The sequence below is a fragment of the Dipodomys merriami genome, unplaced genomic scaffold, assembly GCF_024711535.1.
Source record: "Dipodomys merriami isolate MVZ:Mamm:240054 unplaced genomic scaffold, mDipMer1.0.p SCAF_213, whole genome shotgun sequence".
Taxonomy (NCBI): domain Eukaryota; kingdom Metazoa; phylum Chordata; class Mammalia; order Rodentia; family Heteromyidae; genus Dipodomys; species Dipodomys merriami.
In genome coordinates this window covers 420,001-445,822 of record NW_027203527.1, presented here as the reverse complement: position 1 = coordinate 445,822, position 25,822 = coordinate 420,001, and the positions used below count along the sequence as shown (strand labels likewise).

The 25,822-nt window shown below is 34.5% G+C and overlaps 1 protein-coding gene across 2 annotated transcripts in view; it reads left to right on the top strand.

Moving 5' to 3' along the window:
- The window catches only part of LOC138834374 (A disintegrin and metalloproteinase with thrombospondin motifs 6), a 209,452-nt gene that overhangs the window by 40,536 nt on the left and 143,094 nt on the right, over nt 1-25,822 (top strand). For both annotated transcript variants that reach the window (XM_070032999.1, XM_070033000.1), the window contains exon 8: nt 21,544-21,587. In XM_070032999.1, coding sequence (XP_069889100.1) covers nt 21,544-21,587 — 44 coding nt within the window. The remainder of the gene's footprint in view (nt 1-21,543; nt 21,588-25,822) is intronic.

Genomic DNA, 25,822 nt, shown 5'->3' with positions numbered 1-25,822 from the left:
AAATGATTTGGGTTAGGAGAAGATATCTATCTTTTACAACTGGATAGTTTTTCTTTCCCATTATCGAGCCATTTATGTAATGATAAATGAAATAATGAGATATTTTTAAGCCTTGTAAAGTTTTATCTTTATGTTTCTTTTTCTGGGCCTAATGTTTTATTCAGGTAAAAAAATCCATTAAATGAGCAAAAACAGGGATAGAAACTAGAAATTACATCATCTAGGCTATTTATTAATATCATCCCACCCCAAAGTGTGAAATGTACAAAATGCTTTTTGAGTTTCAATTTACTTTCCTGAAATAATTAACTAGCTCATCTCCTCCATTCAAAAAATGTCTAAGTAAATTTCCTAATGTGGAGTTTAAACTCTTGGTATATTACCTTAATTTTGTTGAGTTTTTGTGATAGTCCTAGGACTTGAACTCAGAGCTATTCGTGACCTTCTTTTTGCGAAGCTAGTGCTTTGACCCTTGTGCCACAGCACTACTTCTGGCTTTTTCTGAGCAGTTTGTTGGAAATAAGTGCCTTTTCTGCCTGGGCTGGCTTCAAACCTCTATCTTCAGATCTCAGCCACTTGAGTAGCTGGGATTACAGGTGTGAGCCACTAGTGCTTAGCAATTTTGTTTATTTTTAAAGCATTGAAGTGCCATGTTAGTGGTTAATCAAGTGTATTGTACAGATGTGGGCTAATGTGACAAGTTCGAAGTCAGTGAAATGTATGCATGTTCCCAACCAAACTTAGTGTTTTCAGATATATAGCTGTCCCAATTACTGTGCCTACTATATTATTATGAATTATTGTTCATCTGTCAAAATGTAAGTTGTGTGGTCTAGAAATATGTATATATATATATATTTTTTCAATATGTCTTTGGGTATATCTTTTCAATGCAGAAGGGACCAGAGATTTACAGTAGAACTGCAGAAGCTTTAAAATATTAACAGCCCATTAAGTACAGGATATGGTTCATGAGGTTTAATGGGAAGTTGTTAAAAGGAGATGGAACTATTCCAATGGTTGGGGGTGTGTGGTTAGTGGCAAAATATAGACAGAGAATTTTAAAAAGCTAGTTTTCCCCCTACAAATAATATTCAATATTTATGTGCACTAAACAACTTTAACAACATACCCCTGATAAATAGAACTTGCAGCTCAATGAAAATTCTATTTGGTGCATATTTTAAAAAAGATATCCAACTGCAGTGTGCTAAATCTTTTTCCCCTGGGATTTGAGATGCTTGGCATTGATTATGTAAAATCTTAATGGACTTTGAAATAACACCTACTTTGTTTGACACATAAAATATTATAACACTCCTGAGATTAGTATTTAGAATAACCTTTAGTGATTATCTAGCTTATTAAAAATGCAAGATTTTCAAGGGACAATATTTAAAAAGTGAACTAGTATAATATTTAGGAGCATTATACTTAATATCTATTTTATTCTTGGTTCCTTGGAGAGTAGCACATTTACTCTTGTGTCAGGTGATCGGTGACAATCTAATATATCATCTGTGTGCCTTGCTCATTCTTAGATCTTGGCTTCTAGTCTAAGGTAGCAGTTGTAGTCTTTTACTTGATTAGATTAAATATTCCCCATGTCAGGTTGTCAGTCTTGAGCAATTTATATAATTTGTTTTACTTAGCTTTTTCTTTGGGTCCTTCTACTTTAGAGGATTATTTATAAGGTTAAATGAATTTGTGAATATAAAACTTTGTAAGTTATAAAGTGATAAGCTTTGGACAGGTAATATTTTATTAGAATAGAAAAGCAGGAAGTTTAGTTACTGGAAGTTTGCAGTTAGGTCCAAATATTTAAAAAAAGTAACCCTATTTATTGCTATTGCTGTTTTCAGTAGACTAAACACTTCATAAATTTTTTGCTTTGGCTTTTATATTAGATTGATATTATTGAGTAGAATGTGAAGAAAAACTGGAGACTTGTGACAGCTTAAAAATTATGAGTTTCATATATATCCCTATATATCAGTATATATAGGCATACACACATATATGTATAAATATGTATAGACAAATATATATATAAATATATATTTTATGCCAGTCCTGGGGTTTGAACTCAAGGCCTAGGCACTGTTGCTGAGTTTTTGTGCTCATGGCTAGTGCTCTACCACTTAAGCCACAGCTCCATTTCTAGCTTTTTGCTAGTTAATTGGAGATAAGAGTCATAGATATTTCTGCCTGGTCTGGCTTTGAACCTTGATCCTCAGAGCCCAGCCTCCTGAGTAGCTAGGATTACAGGTGTGAACCACAGCACCCTGTTGACTTTCATAATTTTAATTCCTTAACTAAGTATCCCTCTTTAATTGAGTTTTTAATACTCACTATTCACTGTATGATACTGTTTTGTTCTATTTATACTTCTTAACAAATCATTCCAGAACTTAGAGGCTTAAAACAACAAGCATTCAATTTTATAATTGCTTATGGCTTCTGTGGGTCAGAAATTTGGGGAGTGGTCAACTAGTTGAAAAATTCTGGCTATGTCTCTTAAGACGCTATTACATTTAGATTGTAACTAAAGCTAGATCCACAGGGGGATTGCAGGAACTGAGGGCAGTTATGTATGTTTCTTTTGTAATGTGTTTCTCTATGGGCAATCAGCCTTGTTGGACAAGGACTCCAGTGCTCAAGAGAAGCAAGTGGAACTGGATTCTGAACCTATGTAACCTTTAATGTCACAAAATTGTCAAGGTGCAGGCGAGATCCCATCTCTGATGAGAGGAGTTCAAAATGATAATGAATGTAGTAGATCCATGTTATTTTGACCCTCTTTACAAAAACCATCTGCCATGTGAATGATCATTAATCCCAACACCTTAAAGCCCATCAACTTGATTTCCTCGGGCTACAGTGAAGAATGATCTACTCACCCTTTTCTTTTGTAACTACCTGTTTTTCCTGTGTCATGTATACAAGGCAGAAATAAAAACCAGCTAAACGTAACAGGCCTACATTTCAAGTATCTTTGTAAACCTAAAATCAACTTCATCTTAGAATGGTTATCTTGACATACATGATGAAAAACCAAATCCTCAAATTTCCTGATAATTCTATTTAGTTAACAAAAAGTGTGTGTGTGTGTGTGTGTGTGTGTGTGTGTGTGTGTGTACTTATGCTTGTGCACACTGGTCATGCAGCTTGAGCTCAGGGCCTGGCCACTGTTTCTGAGCTTCTTTTGCTCAAAGCTATGCTAGTCTTCTACACTTGAGCCACAGCTATATTTTCAGCTTTTTTTTTTTTTTTGTATTTTAGTGGAGATAAGAGTCTCACAGACTTTCCTGCCCAGCCTGACTTTGAACTGTGATCCTCTGATCTCAGTCTCTTAAGTATCTAGAATTACAGACATGAGCCACCAGTGTCTGGCAAAAGAAATGTTTTTAAGCATGGGTTTAGAATCTTCATATTTATTACTGCCACCAGTTTGCATTAAAACTCTATAATCTCATGTTCATAGAACCATTTGTATTTAGGCAGCAACAATGTTTATTCTTATTTCCAATGCTGTTTAATAGAGTCCATTTTTGTGTAAGAAATACTCTAAAAAGTTGTGCACATCTCCCTGAAAATTTTAATATATTAGTATTTGTAAGAATTGTAAGTTTTCACGAGCTTTACAACGTCGATGCTGGGGTGGGGAAGAAGGGGGAAGGAGAAGGATTGGGATTGGGGGGGGAGGGGGGAGGCTGGGAAGGGATGTAAAGGGTAAACAAAGGAGGAGGCTGCAATGCTTGGTAAGAAATGTACGCATTATCCTGCCCATGTAATTGTAACTCCTCTGTACAGTATGTTCATAAATAAAATTAAATTAAATTAAAAAAAAAGAATTGTAAGTTTTCAGATGATAAGATTCTACCAGATGGAGAAATAATGAAATAGGTCATGTTAAAATTATCAATATGTGCATATATATACTTATATTTATATTACAAGTACATAACCACAGGTTAATATATTTAAGTTGATTTAAGTTTATGTGTTATTTTTGTGTTATACTAATATGACTTGAATAGTTTTGGGGGCACATATTTTAAAAAGAAGTTTGAACTGACATATATGTCCTACAAACTTCTCTTAGCAGTCTTTCAAATTGTCAACTATATGTTTAATTCAGGCAGTATTTTGAACCTAGAAAAGAATAACAAGAAAGCGTTGTGTTTAATACTCTACCTATGTGTCCTCTGGAGAGAGGATAATTGGTTAAATACTCTTTTTGCCTTTCACATTTGGACTAATTTTTAAGGTTGGCTTGAAATGAATGACTTTAAAGTGAGATATACTGAATACATTCCAGTTTCAAACAGGAAAAATAAAAGGAATTGCAAAAGGAATTGGTAAACTGATAGGGGATACTTGGATGCGTATCTTGAATTCTAGATAAGTTAGAAGTATAAAACATAATACTTATTAATACATTAACTCTTAAAACAATTAGATTGTTTAATTTAAAAAATTGCCAATCCATGTTATAATATTGGATTTTTTTTCTGCTCAAAGAGACTTTTAAATTCTAAGATTTAAAAACATTCTAACTTTGGCCAGGTGCTGGTGGCTCACACCTGTAATCCTAGCTACTTAGGAGACTGAGACCTGGAGGTCATGGTTTGAAGCCAGCCTGAGCAAGAAAGTCTGTGAGACTCTAACAAACTACTCAGAAAAAGCCAGAAGTGGTGCTGTGGCTCAACTGGTAGAGCCTAGAGCAAAAGAAGCTCAAGTCCTGAGTTCAAGCCCCAGGACCAGAAAAAAACAATTGTAACTTTATAAAAAAAGGGCCTCCCCAGAGAAATGGCTGACTTCAGGTGTTGGTTAGATTCAATGCTAGGGAGGAAAGAAGGAAGAAAGTGAAGGAGGGAGCCAGGCAGAGAGAAAGAAAGAAATGAAGATAGTGAGGGAGGGAAAAATAAGCTATCATCTTTCTAATGAAAATGGGTGTTTATTGTATACTTTAGTATAGTAATTGACCCATGATAACTTTTAGTGGGTTACAGAAGGATGGTAGTTGGAGGAAAAGGGTTGGCCTGCACTATATATATTCAGTACAACAGTTGTAATATTATTGTAAAAATTCTACAAGTTGTTTACTTTCTGTATAGATTTCATTCCTTAGATAGATATAAGCATGAGAATGTGTGGTATTTAAGTTCACTGTTCCACTCACTGAATAGTCTTTTGTAAATGGTGGTTTAGAATAATTTACGCTGTATTTTTTGGCTAGAGGATTAACCAACAAACCTCACTGGAAATTTCCAAATACTCCATGAGTTTAATCCACAGGAGGTGGACACCTCCATTTAGTTATAGTTTTTCCATCCAGTGCTTTTATTTGTCATCCTCTGAGACCATAATGTCATCATTATAAAACTGATTATTATCTAGCTGTAGAGGAAGAAACTTATTCATACAGTACAGTGCACTGATGTATCACTTAGACACCAGGTTAACTTGACATATTCATAATCTGAAGTTTACAGTGACCTTACCATCAACCTGTCAGACATTTTACACTTTTACTTTCAAAGGCAAGCTGTACCCATTTGTAAAGTATGAAATTCTAGACTGGTGGTAGATACAGAATTATAAAAATTTAAAAACTGTTATAGTAAGCACCTAAGTGTAATAGATTAATGATTGAAGAATAAAGAAATAGTGATCTATATGGGACCTTTTATAATTGTTTTTTCTCTTTTGAGCCAAGAACTTTACTACTGAGTTATACTTCTAGACTCTGTCTTATTCTGGAAGTGTTTTCTCCCCAATTATTTGTATTTTTCTGGCTGAAATTCAATCTGTTATTATTAGTATTAAGTAGTTGTATATGAGGGTCACAATTATGTAAGTCAGGTTATGAGTACAGTGCTTCTTGATCAGTGTCACCCCTTCCATCATTCTCACCCATTTTCCCACCACTCCTACTCTCAAGTTATGAGAGTTCCATTGTACATAATGTACATTGGTACATTACATTTGACCTTCTACATGTACATTGCATTTGACCTCCTTCCTTCTTTCATTGTGTGTCCTTCCTGTTGATCTCTCTGAAATAAGCACGTTTCCACTTGCTGGTATTTGTTTTAATAAACAATGAATTAGTTGTTCCCGAGGAGTTACACCTTTGGTTTTCTTTCCTAATTAAACTATCCGTTATGTAGCTTGTTTGTGTGCATATGCATAGAGCTGTGTATATATTATCATTCTTGTTTGTATTTTAGGTTTAGCTTCCACATATGGGAGAAAACATGCATTGTTGTTCCCAGATCCTGGCTTTCCTCACTTAACATGTTTTGTTCTAGGTTCATCCATTTCCCTGAAAATGCCATAACATTATTCTTTCTAATGGATGAGTGAAATCCCATTGTGCATATGTATCACATTTTCTTTATCCACTCATCCATTGTAGGGCATCTTGGGCTGTTTCCAGAACTTGGCTGATGTGAATAGTGCAGCAGTGAACATGGATGTGCAAATGTCTTTACTTTATCCTGCCTTGTAATGCTCAGGGTAGAGGCCCAGGAGAGGTATCACTGGATTATAGGCTAGTTCTATGTTTAGCTTTTAGAGGAACCTCCAAGCACCCTTCCAGAGTAGTTATACTAGTTTCCATTCCCATCAGCAGTGTAATAGGGTTCCTTTCTCACGGGCAGGAAAGGCCGTGAGACTCTTGTCTCTAATAAACCGCTAGAAAACTGGAGGTGGTGCTGCGGCTCAAGCAGTAGAGCGTTTGCCTTGGGCCCAAGAGTGCAGGGACAGCGCCCAAGCCCAAAGTTCAAGCCCCACAACCCACAAAAAACAAAACAAAACACAAAACAACCCCCCCCCAAACAAACAAACAACCCCCCCCCCCCCGGCACTTATTTCAGTTAGACTGTTTTCTGGAACACAGACAATTTATGGTTTGAGTCTTTAGAAAGAGCCAGAGGTAGAGGAGTTCTAGATGAAGGAAAAGGCATAACTTCAGATTTTCTGGTACTGTTAAGAGCCAAAATAGTTCTTTCAGAACCAAGACAGACAGTCAAACTATTTGCAAATAAAGAAGCTAAAATTTTACTCACGTAGCAGCTTTGGCTACACGGATTAAAATAAAACCTCAAGAATAATGGAAAAGATGACAATGATAAAGATGCATTGCACCTATAAATTGACAGATTGAATAATTACTTAAGGATAATAAAAATAAAATAGAATATAATCTCCAATAAATGTTTTTGTGTGCATATGTGTTGGTTGTGGGGCTTGAACTTGGAGCCAGGTGCTGTCCTTCAGCTTCTTGCACAAGGCTAGAGCTCTGCCACTTGAACCGCAGCTCCATTTCCAGTCTTCTAGTGGTTGATTAGAAAGAGTGTCACTGCCTTTCCTGCCCAAGTTGGCTTTGAACCGTGGTCCTCAGATCTCAGCCTCCTGAGTAGCTAGGATTACAGGTGTGTGCCACTGGTGCCTAGATTAAGTGATTTTTTTTAAAGGAAGCTGTTAACTCTCCTGTCTATATACAAAAGACTTTTTATAAGGAATATGATGTAGTAGCATATTTGATAATATTAGCCTAGATTCGTTGTAGATACTCAATAAATACTCATTTGAAATAGACTTAGGTCCTCATTGAATGTTTTTCATAAAGTGACCCTTGACTTTGCATCTATGAAACTATTGTCAAAGGTAATGTGTGTCAACTGATCAATGTTTCCTATAAAGGGTTCCCATTTTAAACTTTCTTTTTATGAAATAGTTTTAGAGATATAAATGAAATCCCTTATACAACTGAGGCTAATTAAAGTGTATGTTAAAAAGTATTTACAAAGGAAAAATGTCTTTTGAAAAATGCATAGGTTTTCTTTTATTAGCTACGAGAATATATTATCTTTCCTCTTTTCTACTTTACTTTGAGTTTCAAAAAGATTAAATCTAAGCTCAACATCTAATGTAGTATTTGGCTTATAAAAACTGTCACAACAATGTTAGTGAGTGTTTTTGATTCTTTTTTTACTTGTCAGTTAAAAGCATTCATTTTGTTATCCTTTGAGGGATGAGGGGAGAGAATCATTTTGTATATGCCTCCTTAGATTGCTTTTATAAATAAAAATTTCACATTTTAAGTGTATGAATTACCTCAACTGGAATCATTATATTGATAAGGCTGTAATTATTGATAATTATTTATAATTTAGAGACTTTCTCTAAGAAACCTGTCTTTACCTTCCATATTTTGGGTTTTTCAGCAACTAGACACTAAGAGTTTTCATTGTATAGAACTCTGTATACTATACTCATTGCTAGAAAATTACAAGGAAAATTGAAAAACAAATTATACCACGAAAAAGAGCATTCATTATTTAGTAATTCATTAGTATTCATTTGTAAGAAATTCTTAAAAGCTAATGAATGCTGGGCACTAGTAATCCTACCTACTCAAGAGGCTAATGTCTGAGAATTGTGGTGGTAGTCTGCAATCAAAACAAAGATGTATTAACCATATAAAAGTATCTTCAGGTTTTGTGTTTAAGGTATATATGACACATATATGACTTTAGTGCTTAGGTTTGGGTCCCATACCAAGACATCTCATTTTGGATATTCAAATATTCCAAAATTCCAAAAAATTAGAAATCTAAAATTCTTCTGATCCCAAGCACTTTGGGCAAGGCAAATGTTCCAAATACGCTATGCATGGAAATAAAAGATTAATATGCAGAAAGTTTGCTAATGAGAACTCAGAATTTACAATTGTAGAGGAGGAGAAGGGAGGAACAAGATTGGTCAGAAAGAAGCAGTCAGAACAAAATACTTAATCAGCCACTTGAGAAGGCTTCTTTGGATTTGTTCCAGTTGGAATAAGGAGGTAGCATCTTTGTGTGCTGATGTTGACCTTGTCATCTGATGCAGGTTGTCCTAGGAGCTGGTTTGATATTGGGCATGCAAAATATGGTTCCCACGGAGTACTGACATTGAGTCTGACATCTTCAAACCTAATTGTATCTGTAGAAAAATCAGATTTAAGTTAGAAATTTTAGGTTTTTTTACCCTACTGTAGTGGAATTTGAATTTAGGGCCTCATAGCTGTGATGTGAACCAGATTCTTTACCACCACTGTTTCTCTTTGCTTTAGTGATTTTTTGTTGTTGTTGTGTTTTGCCAAGGGCTAGCCTCAGACTGTGTTGTGTTTTGCCCAGGGCTAGCCTCAGACTGTGATCCTTCTAATTATTGTGTCCTGAAGAGATGGGACAACAGTGTGTTTCACCACACCTAGCTTATTGATTGATATGGGATCTCACTAACATTTTGTTCAGGCTAGCCTGAAACTGTTATTTTCTTAATCTCTGACTCCTAAGAAGTAGAAAAAAAAGTACATTTTAATTTTGTAGCACACTTTTTAGAGTATTACTAGGGTAGAAGCATGATTTACATGTATGTATTCTCAAGTGTCTGTGGTTGGACTATAATTAAAGATGACTTATTCCATCTCCAAATAAAGATTTCTTTCTTTTTTGCCAGTTCCAGAATCTGAACTCTGGGCCTAAGCCCTGTCACTGAGCTTTTTTGCTGAAAGTTAGTGCTCTACCACTTGAGTCTGGCTTTTTGTGATTAATTAGAGATAAATAAGGATACAGGTTGAACCATTGCAACAATGAGATGTTAGGTCGAAAAATGAACTTTACAATTTAGGCTGGGGGGTAGGAGGGGGGGTGTAGTTGTGGAGATGGGAGAGAAGGGATGGTAGGGGAAAAACAGAGGAGGAGGCAACAATGCTTGATAAGAAATGTATTCATTACCTTGCTCATGTGATTGTAACCCCTCTGTACAATATTTTCACAATAAAAAACTTATTAAAAAAAAGAGAGTCTCATAGACTTTTTTTTTTTTTTGGCCCTGCTGGCTTCAAACCTTGATGCACAAATCTCAGTCTCCTGAATAGCTAGGATACAGGTGGTAATAGCTAGGGTTACTGGTGCCTAGCTTAAAGAATGTATTTTAAAGATGAATTTGGGAGCTTATGTGAGATGTTCCCAACTCTAAATTAATTAATTTAAGTCACTTGTAACAATTGCCTGCATATGTTAAGTGAACAGTAAATAGAACGATGAAATTTTCAGTTTGTTTAGTTTTCAATTCACTTTGCTTGTGAAAATACTCACTTAAGTAGTGTCATGATTATCTTTGTAATATTTTGACGAATCCTGATAGCACACAGTCCTCTGTTGCCTTGTTCTGTCTTGTAAAATAATTCCTCTCCTGTGTTCTTTTTCTTGGAATGGGAGCTCAGAAAGGAGAGAATCTGTCTTGGTTGTTATCCATGCCTTCTTGCTTCTTGGATTGACTGTTACAATTTATTTTCTTTTGGCTTTTCCCTGAAAGGCATCCAGAAGCGACAGTATTTATAGAACAGAGTAGTCTGTCTACTGAACATGGCAGGGGGTGGGGAACTGGAGAGGATCCTTTGGAGCTTGTATTGACTCAGAGAACAGCAGTCAGATGGATTGAATTTGGACTTTACTTGTTTAACACTTAGTACCATCTGGCCTTTAAATCTTGGCCAGTTTGTGAGAATATGGGGTCAGTAAGATGATAGCTTTAGCGATATTAATTTTGATGAAATGAAACAATCAGGGTACATGATAGATGTGAGAGTCTCACACGCTTGTATGGCAGAATTAGGATTTTTCTGGTGTAAATCCACAAGCTAAAAAGTGAAGTAGTGAGTGAAGCATCGTTTTACTCAGCGGCCAGGGGGCATTGTGACTTCTTCCTTCATGTCTTTCTGATCTTGGCTGGATTCAAATATCATTTTGTTAGAATTTCTATATTTAATATTTTGTTCCTCTTTTAGTCTTCCTTTTTTCATAATCCCAATGGAAGGAATATAGTATTTTTATAAAGCTTTCCAACAATTATTACCATTGACTACCAATAATTGAATATAGAATTCGTGGAAATAAATTTCACTTCTGTTTTTATGTAACACTAAAAATAGTGTATCCTTTTTTTTGTCTCTGAAGAAACAGATTAGTTACATTTTCTTCAACTTAATTTTAGAAGCATTTTTTTCTAAGATCTGATGAGATAATCTGATTTAATCTGAAGGAAATGAACTTTCTTGTTTTATTGGGGGGATTATTATTCTATCACTTTGTGCCTATAATAGCAAAGTATTTTTGCATTTCAATGTTTTACATTTCATTCCGTTACTGTAAGGTTTTAAAACAGAATGCTTACTACCTGAAATTATAAATGCTTTCTTATATCTTGAAAGTGCTATAAGTCTTATACATAAGTAAGGATTTTTTAACTTTGGAGAAGGAAGTTATATTGGATGTTTTGCTAATTTGGAATTGGCCTAAATTTACATAAAATATGATCTGCCTATGTAACATATTGTAAAGAAGGTCCGTAGAACAGGGTTATTAGACCCTTAGGAATTCTATGCTGAAGAATGTATTTAGTTTTATTTTATTTAGTTAATATTAAGAAAACTTTTCTATTAAAATTTTATATGTTTGCATAATACCATTGTATTATACAAGCATGTAATACCGTGTTTTAGCTCATAGGAATTTGATATATTTCTTCATTATCATAGTAATTTGATGGAATAGTTAAGACAGTTAATTTTATGGTCCTTCATATGTTGATGACTGTTTTAAGGCATATAATTAATAAATGGTGAATCTCATGGTGGATCAGTTGTTTTGTTTTCCAATAGGCTAAGCAGTTTAACTTTGTCAGCTCTGACCAAACACAACTGGTTTTAAAAAGACAGGAATGCTGTTGTATATTATAAAAAGTATAAACCTTGACCAAGCTGGCTAAAGTCATATCCTGATAAGTGGATGTGGTTTGGGCAGCATAAATAGACAATATCAAAATAAGTAAAAATTTTATAATCAACAACTTAACAAAGTATGATTTACTAATTTTTCCACTATGTGACCATTTCTATTGACAAAATCATTTTTAAATAACTGATGATTTATTTTGATTTGAAAGTCTAAATCCCAGAAGTAATTTTCTTATCATGAACAAAATTGTATTGCTTGGCAGGTAGCTTTCCCTAAAGATTACTTGAAAGTTTCTTAGCAATTGAATGCTACTAGCATAGAGCTCCACTAAGCAATACTTCCCAAGATTATTTGCATTCAGTAGGTTACACATAACCCTATTTTAGAGTTGATAAAAGGAGTAAATAATACTAAAATCAGCTCAGTGAGCTTTCAAGATGTGGAAATGTCCATTGCCAAAGGGGGAAGGAGGAAGCACTGAGCCTATGAATTACCAATAAACTTTATATCTTCTACTAGAAAGCATCATTTTGCAGGGAAAATATGGGTTACTGCTATTTTTTCCACTTTTCAGATTCTAGCTTTTAATTTTCCCAAAATTTGAAGCTATTTATATTGAAATTATTTATATGACAAACCATAATTTTTTCTAATAATCTTCCTAAAAATGTGATGGTTAGCTATTTTACTCAAGGATAATTAAGAATTAGATTATTATGACTACTAAGTATAAAATTACTTTGAATATAATTTAATACATGATGAATCACAAACGATGACATGATCTTATAGTATCTTAAGTATAACATTATGAATTCTGGATATTATACAACCCTAAAGTGTGAGGTTTACTTTTCCAGCTTGGAGTTTTTATAAACCATATGTCTTTGATGGCAAACTATAAGAAAAGATAATCTTTATATAATAATATTTAAAATTTTTCTTTAAAAAGATTTTAGTTGAAATAGGATTTCATTAGTTAATTTGTAAAGAGCAAATGAGTTCCATAATTCCTGCTATTGTGGTAACTTTCATCTGGAACACATGGAATATGCTTTAAGCACTATTTCCTACTGTTAAATTAATAGAAAAATAAATCTACTTATAGATTACAACTATTGTTAGGAAGAAGGCCTAGAGAAGAAGCCCTTGGATATGGGTAAAATATGTCATTGACAGAATTCTCTTGGGTTAAAACAGTAACAATGAAAGTATTCTGTTCTATTAATTTTAAGTAGTTAATTTATTAAGTGCCTTTGTGTTCCTATAGCATATTTCATCTGACTTTGTACAAGTACAGTGAAGTTGAGGGAACAGTATTTAAAAATTATAGCACAATGAGAAAACTTGACAGAGAATTAATACTAATTATCAGTAGAACCAAGACTAGAACCTAGATATTCTGAGAGGCTCACTTCATATTCTCTTCAGCAATTCACATGTTCATTTTATAACCTGATATTCATGATGTTGTCAAAAAATTTTAAATTATATACATTCATTCTTTTCAAAACAATCTATGAGAATGAAGTAACTACAGTTACTTCATCCAAAGCAATTTTAAGTGATAAAATTAAAAAAAAAAAAATACCCTGCAGGGCTGGGAAGGTGGCTCAGTGGTAGAGCGTTTGCCTTGCATGCCTGAGGCCCTGGGTTCGATTCCTCAGCACCACATAAGCAAAAACAAAAAAAAGCTGGAAGTGGCACTGTGGCTCAGTGGTAGAGTGCTAGCTTTGAGCTGAAGAGCTGAGGGACAGTGCCCAGGCCCAGAGTTCAGGCCCCACGACCGGAACCCCTCCCCCCCCGGCAAAAAAAAATACAAAAAATAAATTAAATACCCTGGTAAATTATTTAGACTCAAAAAAAAATTGAAATAAGGTGATGATGCATTGGGTTAAGGCACCAATTTCTAGCTCAACCAGTTTAGATCTTTATCCTGGCATGAAAATTTTGGCCCTCCTAGTCCCTCATAGACTTTTTTCCACATCAGACAAAACCACTGAATGGTTTTGTGTAGTCTGGCAGCATTGTTAGTTACAGTGGTGTAGAAACGGAAACAATTTGGGAGTAGTAGGTTGAAACCGAGGTGCCTGGTTCTATGAAGTGGTATTGGTACTGAACTTTCAGTACCACATTTATGTATATATTTAAAGCCATTTTTTTTAAAGGTGGATGGTCGTGGTGGCTATTTGAGTGTCTTTGGAATACTAAGACATTTGCCATAATTGTAGATCTTACAAAGAGGAATTTTAGTTGTACATTTACTGCAGATTTAGAATCCAAACAAAACTCATTTCATGTTGGTGTAAACTATTTTAAGCCATGTGCATCTTACTCAATCTTTTTTCTCATAGTCGGTAGTTTCTGTGTTTAGGGCAGGTTTTTTTTTTTTTTTCCTTTTTTTTAGTATGGGATTCATATTGAGTTGACCTGTAAAATCACTTTTAACTATTTTGAAAAAAATCACTTTTAGCTATTTTTCATGATACTTGTTAGGTTAAATTAATTTAGTATTTGTTTTATTTAAAATTTAATTGTAAGGGTGATGTCAAAAGGGTTACAGTTGTATAAGTATGGTAATGAGTACATTTCTTGTTGAACATTATTACTTTCTCTCTTGTTTTCTCCGACTTTCTCTCTCCCTGACCCTCCCTCCCCCTCACAGTTGTAAAGTTCATTTTCAACATAGTGTCTTGGGTGTATCGCTGTTTTGTTGGTTTCCCCTTTGTCCTTTGTCTCACCAGTTTGTGATACATCTTCCTTTCCCTAAATCAGATAAACACACATGCACACATATATGTATGTATGCATATATATATATATATATATATATATATATATATATATATATGACACAGGTACCAAAACTAAAAACAGTGAGGACAGGGGATAAACCAAAGGAAAAATATGAAAGAAAAAAAAAGTAACTTCATACAGTACATTAAAAAACAAAAACAAAAAAATAAAAAACCTCCTCCTGTTTCCATAGCTTGGCATTCATTTCAATTAGCAATCATCTTTTTTTTTTAAATTGTGGAAATACCCTATAGAGGGGTTACAATTACATGGTCAAGGTAATGAGTACATTTCTTATCAAGCATTGTTGCCTCCTCCTTTGTTTCCCCTTCCCATCCCTTCCCATCTCTTGCCCCCTAAAGTTGTAAAGTTCGTTTTTCAACATAAGGACTTGTACATCTCATTGTTGCAATGGGTCTACCTGTAGCCCTATTTAAACAATTTGTTTTTTTTCCCTTCCCCTCCACAAATTATACCAACATCAAATACAGTGAAAGCTGGGGTTATACCATGGGGGAGGGAAATACAAAGCAACAAAGAAATAATCTTATAAATATGTTAGAAACAATCGCATGGAAGAAAAAAACATTTGAATACTTATCTTGGGGTTCATTTCACCTAACATCAACTTATCTGACCTTTTCTGCTTGTCTCAGACATATACTAGTTATTGCAAATAAGGGAAATCATGGGATCTATGTTTCTTTGGGCCTGGCTTACTTCACTTAATATAATTTTTTTCAAGTCTTTCCATTTCCTAACAAATGGGGCAATGTCATTCTTTCTATGGAGGCATAGAATTCCCTTGTGTATATATACCACATTTTCTTGATCCATTCATCTACTGAGGAGCATCTGGGTTGGTTCCATATTTTAGCTATGGTAAATAATGCTGCAATAAACATAGTTGTGCTGGTAGCTTTAGTATGGTCTTGTTGGTGATCATTTGGGTAAATGCACAAAAGTGGGATTTCTGGGTCATAGGGAGCTCTATGTGGAGTCTTTTGAGGAACCTTCATACTACTTTCCAAAGTGGTTGAACAAGTTTACACTCCCACCAACAATGCAGTAAGGTTTCCTTCTGTCCACATCCCCTCCAGCATCTGTTGTTATTAGAGTTCTTGATTATAGCCATTCTAGCTGGGGTGAGGTGGTATCTCAATGTTGTTTTGGTTTGCATTTCTTTTATGTCTAGGGAGGTTGAGCATTTCTTCATGTGTCTATTGGCCATCCTTTCCTCTTCAGAGAAGTTTCTCTTTAAGTCTTTAGCCCACTTATTTATCGGGCAGTGGTTTCTTTGAGCATTTGATGTTGGGAGATTTAATTTTTTGAGTTCAGGTGTATTTTAGATATGAGACCCTTGTCTATTGTATGGCTAGTGAAGATCTTCTCCCAACCCGTGGGCTTTCTATTGATCTTGCTAGCTATGTCCTTTGCCATGCAAAAGCTCTGCAATTTCATGCAATATCATTTGTCCAACCTTTCTTTGATTTGTTGTGTTTCTGGGTCTCTATTCAGAAAATTTCGGCCAGTGACAAGACCTAGGGTTTCTCCTATTCCATCCAGTAATGTTTTCAGAGTGTCTGCTTTGACTCCAAGGTCTTTGATCCATTTGGCGTTGATTCTGATGTAGGGTGATATATAAATATCTAGCTTTAGTTTTCTACAGGTGGTTAACCTATTTTGCCAGTACCATTTACTGAAGAGGCTGTCTTTCTTCCATTCTATTTTTTTTAGCTCCCTTATCGAAGATTAGATGGCTATAGGTCTGTAGGTTCATTTCTGGGTTTTCAATTCTATTCCATTGGTCCTGAGGTCTGTTCTTGTGCCAGTACCGAAGTGTTTTGATTACTATGGCTTTGTAGTAGAGTTTGAAATTTGGTATTAATATTACTCCAGCACTGTTCTTTCTGTTAAGGATCGTTTTTGCCATGTGGAGTCTTTTTTTGTTCCATATGAATTTTTGGATTGCCTCTTCTATTTCCTGAAGAATGAGATTGGAATATTGATAGGTATTGCATTGAATTTGTAGATAGCCTTGGGAAGTATTGCCATTTTCACGATGTTGATCCTTCCAATCCAGGAACATGGGCATTTTTGTCACTTTCTAAGTTCTGTTTTGATTTCCTTTTTTAGGGTTTTAAGGTTTTCATCATCGAGGTCCTTCACTTCTTTAGTTAAGCTCATTCCTAGGTATTTTATTTTTTTGTGGGGCTATTATGTATGGAGTTGCTTTCCTGATTTCAACCATGCTTTTCTCATTGTTGCCATACAGAAAAGCTATTGATTTTTGAGGGTTAATTTTATACCCTGCTACTTTGCCAGAGTTTTGCATCAGCTTGCATAATTTGGGAGTACAGTCCGTGGAATTCTTTAAATATAAGATCATGTCATCTGCAAAAAGGGAGAGTTTTACTTTATCTTTCCCTATTTGGATCCCTTTTATATTTGCATCTTGTGTTATTGCAGTAGCTAGGCATTCTAATACTCGTTCCTGAGTTAAGAGGAAATGGCTTTAGTTTTTCACCATAAGTATAATGCTGGATGTAGGTTTGTCATATACAGCCTTTATTGTATTGAGGAATGTTCCATGGATTCCTAATTTTTCCAGAACCTTCATCATAAAGGGGTGTTGGATCTTGTTAAATGCTTTTTCTGCATCTATTGAGATAACCATGTGGTTCTTATCCTTGTTCTTGTTGATGTGATGAATTATATTAATTGATTTGCATATATTGAACCAGATTTGCATCCCTGAAATGAATCCTGTTTGATCATGGTGTATGATTTTTTGCATGAATTGTTGAAGTCGATTGGCCAAAATTTTGTTATGGAGGAACCACAGAATTCTCTGAGAATTGACATGACAGAAGATAGGTCTAAAATTTAAATAATTTAAATAATTAAAATTATTAAAACTCCTCAAATGTGACACACTTTTATATATGCAGGTTATGCAACACCGTGTAAACATATTCATGAAAGTCTAGAAATTTGTCTGTACTCATCAGCTCAGTATTGGAATGAAAATTCGCCATCATTGAAGAACTTTACCTTGAATAAAAACTTAAATGTTTCAGATGTATTCTTAACTTGTAATACAACTACAATGTGAACTTCTGCTATTGAATTAATGAGTAGGATGCTATAAAGTTTGTAATCTAAGGTTGAAGTCTTCCCTCTGTTCATAATCTGTTGCTATTATTCTGTTGTATATATTCAGGGAAGATGATAGTAAGCATAATATAAAAAAGAAAAATCTAGTCAAATAGGTATCATTGTGGATAAATATATAAATGATTAGTTTTTCTTTCCTTTTTTGTGGCTCTGTGATTGGAGCTCAGGTCCTTGGGCTTGATAGATGTTCTTTTATTTGCGTCATGCCCCTACTTGTTCTTTTTCTGTTTGTTTTATTTTTCATGTAGGGTCTTGTGTTTTAGCCTGGATTAGCCTGAGATTACCATCATCCTACCTATACCTCCCACAGAACTGGGAGCATAAACACATACCATCATGCTCAACTTGTTTGTGAGATAGGGGTCTTACAAAATTTTTCCCTAGGCTAGCCTCAAACCATAGTCTCAAGCTACTTCTGAGTAAGATTACACGCATGAGCCACCATGCTTGTTCCCTCAAAAATTACTTTTCTTATCACCCTATCATGTCTTCCTTCCACCAATTAGGAACTTCTCTTTTTGCAGACTGACTTAAGCTTCTTAGTTTGCTATGTAGAATCAACGCTCCTTCCTCTGTAATTATTTTTTGTAAAATAACTATGGATAATAACCATCATTATAATAGCTAGAATATATTGGTTGCATTATAAAATTTTTACATGTATTTTATTTATTCACCTTTTCTACATTATTTTGTAACTTATCTATGTTTATCTTTTTTTCAAATAGACCTCAACTGTGTTACTTATTCATCTTTAGATTCTTGGTGTACAGTAGTATGTCTGGGAATGTAAGTGCTTAGATAGTCTACGTATAAATGAATATTAAAATGTTGCTCTTCAATACTGGTATTAAAGATAATCCATAGATCATAATTGTGTTTTGTGTACATAGAATAAAGAAGGATCAGTGTGAGTAGAACTCAAGAACTATGAAGAAATTACAAGTTCCCTTTCTATGTTAAAGAGAATTCTATAGATATATCAGAATTGGGAAAACTGGAGTCAAATGCATAAATGTATAAAATGTTTTAGTCCATATTATTGATTGCTTTTTGCATTTATGACATAAGGACAATGTGACTGTTTTTATAAATATAATGTAAGAAATATAGGCAAAATAATCATGAAAAGACCAGTGTGAGCTAGAAATAAAATTTATTTGTCCTGGCATTTATTGATTTATTTTTACTTAACTGACTTAATGAATTATTTTAAAAGGTGTATTATTTGTACAATTTAAATTTGTTTTATCTCTCTATTAAAAAAATTATCTGCAAATAGTCGCACAAAGGAGTTGCTGTTTAACAAAGCAGTTTATGAATGCAATGTATCTTCAGCAATTTCCCCTTTCAACATTCTCCCTACCCATCCTTCCCCTACCCACCCCTTCCTTAATTTTTTTTATTTTGTAGGATGCACATTAAATCTTCACTGTCTTCCCCTCTTCTGCTTTCCATTTGCCTACCTCTTTCCCTTTGACTCCATCCCAGACCCTTTAAGTACCAGCTTCCTAGTGTTTATTTTGTTGAACTTCGTTATTTAAATATTTTTAAATTTATATGCTTTAAATGGATCTCATCAAAACTTTGGAGCTGCATATTTAGCTCATTCAGTCATGAAAAATGTTCACTATATAATTTGTTTAAATCAGTCATCTGATTTTGTTTTTAGATTAAATGACTATGTTAATATACTCCATGAAGATTATTTCACTTATAAATTTCAGTTAAGAGATAGATATACAGATGGATTTATAAACAGGAAGACTGATAGAGCCTTGCCAAAGATGATATAAGCATATTTTCTTCAATTTTTCTTGCTTTGCTGCTAAGGTTATTATTTCCCAGTGCCAATGTTTTCTTGAATTGACCCTGTGCTTTATGTCTTGGGGAGTTTTACTCTTTGGGATGTTATACCATAACACATTTTGGGAAAGGTGAGAGGTTTGCTTTCTTTTTTAGCAAGTAGGAACAGGGTAATGGGAAAGAGAAAAGACAGGAAAACTAGTGGATTGCAGATTGGTTTCCAGAAAGGCAAGTATGGGTGTTGAGAAATTAGAAATAAATTCTGTTTAAACATCTATATTTGCATTACTTGTGAAAAGTCTTTGCTTACATTTTCTCAGAGACTTCTGGAATGAGTTGTGTCTATGTAATGTAATAGGCTTGCACATGACAGTCACAAGATAAATTGATAGCGACACCTGAAACATACTTTCAGGTACTTTCATGAGTATACCACTACTCTCTCTGTATTTTGCATTTAAGAGTGTTCCCAAACACTGCAATTTCACAGCTTACAAACTGTTAAGAGGAGAGGTTGAATATATGAATGATTAGGAGAAAAGAAAATCCCTTTTCTGAGATATGAAATGAATAGAATGAAGAATATGAAATTCTGAATCTACAGAGGGAATTTGTGGGGATTTTAATACATTCAATAGCACCATTAATATAGCTAGTTGTAGTTTTTTCCCGTGAAATAACATGTATGTGTTGATTGATGATTAAGAATGCAACTAACTACTAATTCTTAAATATTGACTAAAATTTCTTTTTTTAATTTAGAATTCTCCATAGTTTATGAAGCGTTACAGTTTTTAAAAACATGAAAACCTTATTTATTGTACAAAACAGAGAAATAAAAGATTTCAGTCTTTTAAGTATTTTTTAAAATTCTTACTCTAGAATTTCTGCATCTTATATTTCAAGATTAGTGTGTAAGGATAGCTAAAATGTTTGAAATAAATGGTTCAATATTGACTTAGCATTTTAAATGTGGCAATTTTAAGCTTGCAATATTGCTTTATGAACTCAATAGTTTGTACTGAGTTATTGTGAAAGACAATATTAGAATAAGTCTAAGATTAGAAAGCATCTGTTGGGCTACTCATCTAGACCTTTATTGAATCACTTAAGAAGTATTTCATTTTCTTGTTTTGTCAGCAGTATAGTTTGAACTCAGGGTCTCCTACTTGCTTGGCAAGTGCTCTGCTGCTTGAGCCACAAACCTCCAGCACATTTTGCTTTAGTTTATTTTTCCAATAGAGTCTTATGCTTTTGCCTGAGTTAACCTTAGACTATGATCATTCTATTTATGCCTCCCATGTAGCTGACATGAAGAGGTATGTTCCACAATGCCCAGCTTATATTTCCTGAGGTAGGATCTCACTAATTTTTTTTTTTTTTTGGCCTGGGCTGTCCATGAATCATAACTCTGCCAATTTTTACCTCACAAGTAGCTTGGTATATAAGAGAGAGCCATCATGCTCAGCCTCACCAAGTTGTATTTAATGTTGCCCTGCATATATACAAGCAGAAAAAATATATAATACCATCTTAATTCCTATTTCTGAATTACACTGTCTTGTTATGTGAAGGAACTTCAAATTGTGCATATAGTTAAAAAATACCAAATATAATGTGTGGCTATAAGAAAATATTCTAGGCAGTTTGCAAGAGATTGTTATTTAAAGGCTGCCTGCAGAGAAGCTATTCTAGATTCAAAACAATATGGTAGATGGTTTTATGAAATTTTCCATTACAAAAATCCACTTTAACCTTGCCTTTTTACTGGCACATATTGTGTTGATCTGCAGCCAGCTCTGTCCCCCAGAGTGCTTACAGTGCTGGCTTTCCAACTGGCTGCTCATAATCTCATTGATTGTCCTTTGACAACCAGTGAGTGCTCCAACAAAGAAATATGAAATAATACCAATTATTTTACAAGTTTGATCAGATTACAATTTTTTTCTCTTGTTTTTTTTTCCTTACCTAGGTATGATATCTGCACTTACAAAAATAAGCCTTGTGGAACTTTGGGTAAGTTTAGTTATGTATTTCTTAATAAATGAATAAATACAAACAAAGGAATGCTAATTTACATTGTCTTCTTGGACCAGTGACTTTATTCTTTATTATCTTGGTCATTTGAGAGCCAGTGAAGGCAACCTGTATTCCAGGGTGTTAAAGAAAAGGAAAAAAAATCTGGGAATACTTAAATGGAAGGCATCAAGAACTATATATATATATATATATAATATTTATACATATTACATGTATCACATATTTACATATATTTTTATATATTTATATGTTTTGGTTAGTTGTGGGGCTTGAACTCAGTGTCTGGGCACTGTACTTGAGCTTCTCTGCTTAAGGTTAGCTCTCTACCACTTTGAGACACAGCTCTACTTTTGATTTTTAATATGGTTGTTTGGAGATGAGTCTCATGGTCTTCCCTGCCCAGGCTGGCTTTGAACTGTGATCCTTAGATCTCAGCCTTCTGACTAAGGTCACAGGAGTGAACTATCAGTGCCCAGCAAGAACAATATGGTTTTGGTACAATTTTGTGGAAAGAGTACATACCTCTGATGTAAGACATTAAGATTTTATTTAGTACCCAAATAAAAATGAAAAACAATTATAGGTGGAAGTGGAGAGAGAAAATAGAACTATCATTCTAAAAAGCATTTGCTTTTCAGAAAAGCATTTTTTGTAGTACTAGGGACCTAAAAAAAATTTGTGTGTTTTACTGGAGAACATTGCTCAAATATTGGTTGAAAGTTAACGACACAAAAAATGGGAAGGGCAGGAGGTAATGGAGGCTTTCCTGGAGGCAGGTAACTAGACAATCAGTATTATTTCAAGGAGCAGGAGCTTTTTAACTAGGATAAAATTTTTAGTGTCAAAAGGGCTTTTATAAAGACCAAATGTAATCCAGTGTAGGTAAATTTTATGGTTTCTCTAATACAAGTCTTTATACCCAGACATACATAAACACACACACACACACACACACACACACACACACACACACACACACACGAAGAAATAGCTAGGAAATAATTTCCCATGTACATCCTAATTATTTTAGGAAAATCCAATTAAAGTTAATTTTGGAGACTGTCATACGAATTCCTGAGCAATTCAGTGAAACATCTCTACAGAGAATGGAATTTCTTTTATGATTTTTTTCTTTTTGATGATTTTTACCTGTCTTCTCCTACTCTCATTTTCCTGAAGATTTATAGCTAAATAAGCAATCCATGTAGCCAGTTCCAAGCACTAGCCATGAAGAGGTTTACTACATAAAACATTTAACACAGGAAAAGCTCTCTTTGCTGAGAGAGCTTACACCAAGAGCTTACACACTTTGTAGTGTTTTTGGTTAATAAGATCAGTGGAGGGAACCCTGAACTGAAAACTAACTGAATTTGAGTTTCAGTGTTATTACTATTTACAGTTTATTTTCTGATCCATGAAGAATATCTGCCCTTTTGTTACAAGAACATTATTAAAATAATTCAAGAAGAAAATACATGTGCTTAGTTATTACTTTTTAATAATTTAATTTTAGTCAAGTTATTACTTTTTCAGTAACTTTCATGGTGTATTTTGTATTGAGTTTTGCATATTCTCTAGCCAGTTGTAATTGGCTAATTAGTTTTAAGGGTGTAAACTGTGGTCATCAAACTGAGGAAATCTAAGTGACCCAAATAGTAACCAAACTCCTATTAACACTATCACACATAACAGCTTTCACAGTTTCAATTTTATAGGGAATTCAAATAATTGAGGGAGCTATCAGCTGCACTGGACATAGATGAAAATGAACTAACTCAAGGCAGTGGTGGGAGGGAGGGAATAAGAGGGAAAGAGGAAATAGCTTATACTAAGCAAAAGGAAAGAAATGTAAATACCACCTGATGTGGAAGAAATAGTTGTAGCATCAAAGCTCATAGAATTCACAAACTATATAAACCATGATAATGACAATTTGCTTTGTGAAGGTAAAAATGTGTTTGTGACTGTACCTAATACTGTGAAATATGTGAAAGTTATGTAATCACCTAATCTCAATAAAAATTTAAAAAATGGAGGGAGCTTGTGATTATAGTGTTTAAAATATTCTCATTTTTGTTCAGATTCACATTTATGTTTCATCAAATAGTTGTTTGTCAAATATTCTTTCTTAAGAGGTTCTTTGAATAAGAGTGAACAATTTTATATCAGCTAGCCAGAAGTAAAAATCTGAGCTTGTAAATATACCTCAGGGTATCATTGAGAATTTTTATTGAAAATAGAGCCCGTAGCCATATACTCAAAACAAAACAAAACAAAACCCCAAAGCTTTAAAAATTAACAAACAAAAAACCCCAACAACATCCCACTATAACACTGAAACCATAAAACCAAAAATCTTTCCATGGAATAATATATTTGGGGGAAATACAAGAATGTTAATAAAAATTATACTTGGTAATTTATTTTATTTTTTGTCGGTTGTGGGTCTTGAACTCTGGGCCTGGGTGCTGTCCTTGAACTCTTCAGCTCAAGACTAGCACTCTACCACTTGAGCCACAGAGCCACTTCCAGTTTTCTGGTGGTTAATTGTATGTATGAGTCTCATGGACATTCCTGCCAGGGCTCGCTTTGAACCATGATCCTCAGATCTCAGGCTCCTGAGTAGCTAGGATTACAGGCATGAGCCAGCCACTAGCACCCGGCTTTAGTAATTCTTTTTTTTTTTTTTTAATTAATTTTGTAAAAATATGGCACAGAGGGGTTACAATTACATGAGCAAGATAATGAGTACATTTCTTATCAAGCATTGTTGCCTCCTCCTTTGTTTCCCCTTCCCATCCCTGCCCTCCCATCTCCGCCCCTCCCGCCCTGTCCCCCCCACCAAAGTTGTAAAGTTCGTTTTTCGACATAGCATCTTGTACATATCATTGTTGCAATGGGTCCATCTGTATCCCTATTTAAACAATTTGTTTTTTTCCCTTCCCCTTCACAAATTATACCAACATCAAATACAGTGAAGACAGGGGTTATACCGTGGGGGAGGGACATACAAAGCAACAAAGAAATCATCTTATAAATATGTTAGAAACAATCGCAAGAAAGAAAAAAAAAAAAACCTTTGAGTCCTTATCTTGGCTGGGAAGGTGGCTCAGTGGTAGAGCGCTTGCCTTGCATGCATGAGGCCGTGGGTTCCATTCCTCAGCACCACATAAGCAAAAAGACCGGAAGTGTCGGTGTGGCTCTAGTGGTAGAGTGAGGGACAGCACCCAGGCCCAGAGTTCAGGCTCCACAACTGGCAAAAAAAATAAAATAAAAAATTAATCTTAAACTGCATTGGTTCAAAATACAAATAGTATTCACCATGGTTTTGTTCTTCTCATGTAATGGGCATCATTGAACCCAGTAGCTTAAAGCTAGATGGTGTACCACAAGTTTATTGGATTCTCATTCTTGTGTGTGTGTTTTTCCCTTAATGGAAATTAGAAGTAATCTTTACTACTACTACTACTACTACTACTACTATTACTCTTTTTTATCCACTCTTTGGGCTTGAACTCAGGGTCTGGGTGCTGTTTTTGAGTTATTTTGCTCAAGTCTAGTAATCTACCACATGAGACACAGCTCTATTTTCAGCTTTTTGATGGTTAATTAGAGATAAGAGTATTATGGACTTTTCCTGCTAAGGCTGGCTTTTGAACTACAATCCTCAGATTTCATCCATCTGAGTAGCTAGGATTATAATGATGAGCCACCAGCACCTGGTTTATTAAATATTTTTGATTAGCTAAAAAATTAATTACCCCAACGGGTTCCTCTTTTTACATCATTTTTTTAAAGTCAATACCTTTAAGTGAAATGGAAGGGCAGGATATTGACAATATTAATAACTATGGAGGCAGAAATCAACTCTGTCCCTAACTCTTGCCCATCCCTTATAAAATAGTGGGAAAAGCAAACTATTAGTAGTCCAGCTAACCTCAACTCTGTTACAATGTTCCAATAGTTAATATATTAGATATTTGTATTGGATAATAACCCAGGCGCTGGTTTTGTACACCTATAATCCTGTCTACTCAGGAGGCTAAATAGAGAACAGCAGTTTGAGGCCAGCTCAGGAAAATAAATTCAGACTCTATCTCCAAATAATCACCAACAATCAAGGCTGGAGGTGTAGCTCAAGTGGAAATTTGTCATCTGATTGAGCAAGCCAAGCAAATATGGGTTCAAACCCCAATATCAATGTAAAGTAA